This window comes from Octodon degus, unplaced genomic scaffold (assembly GCF_000260255.1).
Source record: "Octodon degus isolate 3935 unplaced genomic scaffold, OctDeg1.0 scaffold00006, whole genome shotgun sequence".
Taxonomy (NCBI): Eukaryota; Metazoa; Chordata; class Mammalia; order Rodentia; family Octodontidae; genus Octodon; species Octodon degus.
The window spans coordinates 33,050,425-33,057,335 of record NW_004524582.1 but is presented as its reverse complement, the minus strand read 5'-3'; the positions used below and the strand labels follow the sequence as shown (position 1 = coordinate 33,057,335).

Sequence of the window (6,911 nt, the reverse complement as noted above, 5' to 3'; positions counted from 1 at the left end):
CCTGGCTATTTGGCTGGCCCTTCGATATGAATATTTGAATGAGTTTGTCAATTGCAACAATAACAAGGCTTCTTACAGTTTTGGTGACCTGAAGAAATCTACAGACTAGCTCAAGGGGGGACAGTGCCTTCTGGCTGTCTCCCAGCACTCTGGAAAGCTGAGGCAGGAGGGTCCCAAACTGAAGCCCAGCCTAAAAAACTGGCAAAACATTGTTTCAAAATAGAGAATTTTAAAAAGGCTGGGACTGTGGCTCAGCCCAAAGGCCTTGAGTTCAATCTCCAGTATCTCCCAAACCAAACAAATGCAGGCCTGCAGGAGAACATCGCAGCTGTGCTGAACCTCCTTACATGCAGTACTGCTGCACACCTCACGACCCACTTTTCTGGTTGAGCACACAGCACTGTCCCTTTTGGTCTATACCTCTTAAACCCTCTTCAGTCAACTGTAGGGGCTGGTGGAGCACGCTTCTAGGTGTAGCTGGGTGGGCTGTGGAGGCATGGCCTTGTGCGCCTCTATCTGGCCCCTTCCTCTGCTCTGCTTCCCAGCTACCATGAAAAGTGCAGCTTGTTCCACTGTGATGGTCCTGCCTTGGAGCAAGCAGGCCACGGACTAAACCCACCAAGACCAGGAGACAAATTCAAGATTCCTTTAAGCTGCAGGTGTCAGGTACTGTGGCCAGCAGTGGAAGACCTGACCCTCTTTTTTTTGTTTGCACTACTGGGGACTGAATTCAGGACCCTGAGTTGCCAAGCACTTATTCTACTGAGCTATCTCTCCCTGGCCCGGAAGACCTGAGCAACACATTTCTTAAATGTATTGCTGAGCAATTCATCCTGAAGATGTTACTGTAAATGACAGCTTTGCAGCAGCATGGAGAAGCACACTCGATTCCGCAGTTGCACCCTCTGAACAAGGGCCCTGTGTCTCCCTTCCATCCATGTGGTTCCCACAAGGCTGTTCCCCCTACTGCCTTGCCATCTCAGGGCCACACTAAGCAACCGCTGCCGCAGTTGCTGAGACACCCTTTGCACACTCTGCCTCCAGGTTGGCGGAGGCTCCAGGCAGCTTGACGGGGCTGCTCTTCTCCGCCTACTGATGCAGCACCTAGACTATTACAGTGCTAACCAGCTTGAATTTCAGGGACAAATCGCATGTGACCATGGCGCTTTTCAGGGAATAGTGTATCTGATCTGCTGGTTTGTTGAGAATACTTGTACGTGTATGTGTGCGCCTGCGCATGCGTGCATGCATGCAGAAGGCCCAGTGTCAGGTGAGGCCTGCACTGTGGCCCATGCTGGGACGCCTGCTTCCTCTCCTGTGCATGGTCTTGCTCCTCACCCTGATCATCTGTGCTCTGGGGCTGGATGCATCCATGACCCTGGGCAGCATCTGGGCTGGGGCTCCCACAGGGGTTTCAGCTGCACATCCCATCCTCACTTGCACAGAGCTGCTTGGGCACCAGCTTTGCATGCAGCAGGTCTGCACTGGCTTACAGGGACCGGGAGATTTGGCTTTTGAGCTTTTTTTTTTAATGAATTTAGGACAGGGCATACAGGGTCTCACTACGTAGACTGGACTCGTTGTGATTCTCCAGTTTTTAGCCTCCCAAGTGCTGGGATTACAGGCCCGTGCCACTACGCCCAGCCTCAATGGCCATCTCAGCACACCCCACGGGCGGGGCCGGCATAGCACAGGGGATCGAGCCCCGGCCGCTGCGCTCTGCCTAAGCAGGCGCGTTAGTCCGCTGAGCTATCTGGCTAGCCCTGGCTTTTGAGCTCTTTAAAGGTTTATGCTCTAAGACATCTTGGTGACAATTCAGGGCTCAGTTCTAAACCTCCCTCCCCAGCTATATCTTTTAGTCCAGGGTCTGCAGGGTCTCACTACACAGATAGGACTTGCAGTGCTTCTCCTGTTTTTAGCCTCCCAAGTGCTGGGACCACAGGTGGGCGCCACCATGCCCAGCCTCAGTGGTTCCTGGAGGTGGGGCCAGCACAGCACGCTAGAGATCGAACCCCTGTCCCTGCATCTGCCTAAGCAGGCACCCCACCTATATCCTTAATAGGCAGGAAACAGACCCTACCCATCTCAGTCCATTTGGCTGCCCTGTCTGCTGAGAGGTCCTCTCCCATGAGCTTCTTTTTTTTAAAAAAAAATTTATTTATTTATTTTGTGTGTGTGTGGCCAGCTCAGCCCACCAGGGGGCAGGGCTGGCTGGCATGTGGTGCTGGGGGATTGAACCACGGTCTCTGTGCTTTTGCTCAGCTTGTTCTAAGTAGGTGCTTTAGACCACTGAGCCATCTCAGCAGCCCCGACTCCCATGAGCTTCTACTTCTTCTGGGGTCCTGAACCCTCAGGGCAGGAGACAGGACCAGGACCAGCCTGGTTGCTCGGACTCTTACTCATACTCAAGAGGTCTCACCCCCACTCTCTGCCACCACTTCTTCTCATGGTCTACAGGACTGGCCAGCCTGTCCTCACCTGCTGGCCCACCCCACCCCTGGGTCCACTGTCACTGACCTTCAAGCCCTCCAGCACAGGGGCAGTGTCCTTCAGGACCTCTGAGGGCAGGATCACATCAGGCGCCTCTGGCTGCGGCTCCACCACGGCCTTCCCAGGAGTGGTGGTGCCCATACCTTCTAGCTCAGTGCCTTTCTGAAACAAAAGCAGCACAGTCACGCCAGCAGCCTTGCTGGGTGCCACACAGCACCATGTGCACAAGAGGCCCGCTCAGGGGCGGCAGAGACATGCAGACCCTTACCCAGAAGGGCTAGACAGACACCCAAAGCCCCAAGAGTGCAGTGCAGGGCTTGCCTGTTTGGTCTTCCCTTGCAACCGTGCAGAGCAGAGACTGAGGTGGCAGGCAGGCACGGGAAGAACTAGAGACCCCAGCCTTGGGCACAAGCGCCCTGCAGCCTTCCCTGGGGGAGCAAAGGTGAGGCCCTAAGAAGGCAGGCACCGCAGTGCTCTCTGTGTGGGTGGTGAGCTGGCCCTCTGATCTAGACACAGGGAGATGGCCAACCTGTAGCCTCCACCTAGACTCTCCTGCCTCTCGTGCCACCCTGACTACTGCTCAAGATAACAAGGACAGAGCTGCAATCTCCACATGTGGACAAGAGCTCCCCTGAGCCAAGGGCCAAGACTACTCACCGCCGCCTCTGCGGCCCGCTGCAGCTCCTTCTCACGGTGCTCTTGCTGGATGGCAGCTTCCTCCTGTAGCGTGGCCTCCAGTTTTGCCTTGTTGTCCACCTGCTCACCTTCCACCTCAGCCACTTTCACCTGGGCCTCCTTGGCCTGCAAAGGAGGGGTGCCTGGGAGTGAGCCCCAAGCCTGTGCCCCTGCATCACCACCTGCTTCACACAGCAAAGTCTTGGGACACTGACTATAGGCTTCAGATTTGCTGCCTTGTGCTACACACCTAGGGCAGGGCTACCAGCATGCTGTAGACTGCGCCACTGGGGGCAGCTGGAGCACGGCTACTGTGGGCAGGAGCAAGGAGCGGGGTGGTAGGGAGGACGGCAGGCTGGTCCCCAGCTCCCACAGTGGACAGCTGAGTCTCCTGGCAATACATACCACGATCTCCGGGAGGGTCTGCAGTGTGGACTTGAGCTGGTCCGCAGGCGAGAGGGTGTCAGGGAGGTACATGGCCCGGGACAGCACGAGCAGCGATGTGGGCACCTCCTGGTGCAGGTGCAGGTCCAACCACTGGAACAAAGCCGGGCTAGCGACACACCACCCGGCCTCCCCGGCCACCCACAGCCCAGAGCCTCCGCCATGTCCCTGGTCTACTGAGGAGGAAGTCTGGCAGTGAAAGCCAAGCAGGACCTGTGGATGGATCCCTCAGAGCACTTAGCAGCTCTGCAGACCATGTCCACCTGCTGCTGGATCTCAGGACTGTGACCTCCATGGTACTCCAGTCCTTTAACCCTGAGAGCTGGCAGTATGCCCTCCCTTCACCAACTCTCCACACTCACTGCCATAGGCCAGTTGCTATGCCAGGCTGCTTTTGTGACAATTTTCAACCTCAAAAACACTGACCATGTTTGGATATGAACTGAATACAGGTCCAAAAGAAAAAGAAAACCAAACTATTTAATCATTTATTTGCAGAACCAGGGATTGAACTCAGGCCCTTGCGCTTGCCAGGCAAGTGCTTATTCTACTGAGCCATCTCCCCAGCCCCAGAAACTTTAGAAGAGGGTGAAAACATGGAGCCGAGGGTCAGAGAGGGAAATGCCGGTGGCTTGGTCTGTACTCCCCACCCCACTGCAGCCTCATGGGTGTGTGGCCTGCAGGTTCATCATGGCCCTGGCTTAGGTGGCTCTGTGGAGCGGTAGGAAGGTCACAGGGCCACCTGAGCAGGGGCTACTGAAGGCACGGCCAAAAGAAGACAGGGCACAAAGGCTCCACACAGAAATGCGGCTGTATCACTGTACCTGGAGGATGCAGGAAAACCTGCAGGCAGGAGCCGGCAGCAGGCACCTGCTCAGGGGCACCGTACCAGGCAGCAGAGCAGAAGCGAGCTCCTGAGGGAGGCTCTCCTGGGACCCAGGCCTTCCCAGGCCGAGCAGACACCACCCAGGCATGGGTGGACACAGTCACCTGCCACAGGTGACCAACCACAGCAAAAGGCCACTGAGGTGAGAGTATGCACACTACAAACAAGTGTGTAGCTCTAGGGTAGGTGAGGAGACGGGCCTAAAATGTCCCAGGGGTCCCTGCCAGCCCGAGTCTGCACCACCTTATCTGCCAGTCTGAAGCTGGACAAACCCCAGGGAAAACCCGGAAAGGATTTGCTTTTTCTTTTCTTTGGTGGTGCTGGGGATGGAACCGAGCACTCAGCAAGGAGCAACACACCTGGCCCTGACAATGCCCCTACACGCCAGTGCCAGCCCGGTGACGGGGTGAGGCCACACACCTGCTTCAGCTGGCTCCGCAGCCGGTCCTCGGTGACGCCAAGGGCCCTCATGCCCCGGGCCCGGCAGGCGGCCTGCAGCTCCTTGACATTCAGGCTGTCCACTCCTTCCTCGGCGATCAGCTGGAAAGGAAGGAGACAGCTACATCTGGTCAGGCCAGCAGAAGTGGGTGTGCTAGGAGCCAGGTGTGGTGGTGCATGCCCGTAATCTCAGTGTGTGGGAGGCTGAGGCAGGAGGACTGCCACACGCTTGAGGCCAGTCTGGCCTACAAAGTGAGTTGTTGTTTTTTTAAATTGCAGAGAGATCCATTTTTTTTTAATTTTATTTTTTAACAAAGTGAGTTCTGTGTACCATTTTTCTTTTTTTGGTACCAGGGATCAAACCCAGGTTGCTAGGCAGGCACTTATGCCACTGAGCTACCTCCCCAGCAGCCCTTACGAAGTGAGTTCAAGATCAGCCTGAAAGCGAGATGCTGTCTCATAAAGACCCCCTGCCCCCCCAAAAGTGGATGTGCCAATTTTACCAGAAACCAAATTTCTTTTGCTTTTTTTGTTTGTTTTTTTGCGGAGCCAGGGATTGAACTCAGGCCCTGGAGCTTGCCAGGGAAGCGCTTATTCCACTGAGCCATCTCCCCGGCCCCCACTAGTGCAGACTTTATTAATGTTATTATTATTATTATTATTATTATGTTTCAGAAACCAAATTTCAAATTAGGAACGCTTTCCTAAGACTCTGCCAACAAACAAGAGTAGCAAGCAATGAGTATGTGCACTGGTACATCCACGCATGATTTTTAGGGCTTCAGGCACCAGTTATAAGTTAAGTGACAGAAGAGGCCATGAGGTAAAGGATCAGGTACCAACACGGCCTGCGGGCCGCAGTGCACCTTGTCGTCGGCCTTTATGGACCGCAGCCGCATGGTGAGCTGGAAGCGCAGGAAGTTGTTGGTGCCGATGGACTGCAGCTCCAGCAGCTTGCACAGCGCCACCAGCTGCGGGCGTGTGAGGTTGTCCAGGGTCAGCTCATCCTCGAACAGCTTGGAGAAGCGCATGATTTCTTCATTGCTGGGCCTCTCGCCTGTCTCACGGATCTGTGGAAACAGCCCACGGCTGGCTTACCTGGTGACCAGACAGTGGGTTCTCCAGCCTTGCTTCTGGCCTGGCTCCCCTCCCTTACTCCTCCAGGCCCCGTACTCCCCACTCCCCTTGTGGGGCAGGACCATGTTGTGGGTGCTGGGCTGGCTCAGCTAGTGGAGACACACAGCTGGCAGCTGGCAGCTCCCTCCTGGGACTGAGCACAGGATATAGGCGGCCAGCTAAAGCTGTCCCAGGAGCCTCTCTGTTAAGTGCTACCCAGGAGACCAAGAGAGAAAGACAGGGCCAGATGAGGCCCAGCTGCAGGGACCCAGCTTGCTCAGAGCCCCATGACACCTTCTGGAAGAATGCTGAGAAGTCCTGGGTGGCGCTGCCCTTGGCTGCCTTGTTCTTCAGGGCCATTTCCTCAATGGTGTCCTGGAGGAACTTGGCCAGCTCCAGCTTGACCCGTAGCTCCTTCTTCAGCCGTTCTTCCTGCAAGGGTGCAGGCCAGAGCTGAGCACCCCACGCCTCCTGCCCAGTGCCCACAGGCAGCGCGAGGTGCAAGACTGTTCACATCTAAGAGCTGTGCTTTCTGAAACCCCCCCATTCCATGCTAGGGCCCATCCTTCCTTCCTTCCTTCCTTCCTTCCTTCCTTCCTTCCTTCCTTCCTTCCTTTCCTTTCCTTCCTTCTTTCTTTCTTATTCTTTCTAACAGTAACAGGAATGAAGCCCAGGGCCTTTGCACTAAGCTACATTTTCAGACCTTTTTTTATTTTTTTTCTTTCTTTATTTTTGTGGAACCAGGGAGCAAATTCAGGCCCTTAAGCACTTATTCTACTGAGCTATCTCCGCAACCCCTTTACTCTTTATTTTGTTTTTTTTTTTATTTTTTTTTATTTTTATTTTTTTATTTATTTGAGAG

The 6,911-nt window shown here is 54.9% G+C and overlaps 1 protein-coding gene across 2 annotated transcripts in view; it reads right to left on the bottom strand.

Annotated features, from left to right (window-relative positions):
* The window catches only part of Letm1 (leucine zipper and EF-hand containing transmembrane protein 1), a 33,023-nt gene that overhangs the window by 7,558 nt on the left and 18,554 nt on the right, over positions 1-6,911 (bottom strand). For both annotated transcript variants that reach the window (XM_004624621.2, XM_023700185.1), the window contains exons 5-10: positions 6,344-6,481; positions 5,800-6,003; positions 4,916-5,035; positions 3,571-3,702; positions 3,148-3,291; positions 2,518-2,652 (exon numbers count right to left, since the gene is read on the bottom strand). In XM_004624621.2, the coding sequence (XP_004624678.1) occupies positions 2,518-2,652; positions 3,148-3,291; positions 3,571-3,702; positions 4,916-5,035; positions 5,800-6,003; positions 6,344-6,481 (873 nt within the window). The remainder of the gene's footprint in view (positions 1-2,517; positions 2,653-3,147; positions 3,292-3,570; positions 3,703-4,915; positions 5,036-5,799; positions 6,004-6,343; positions 6,482-6,911) is intronic.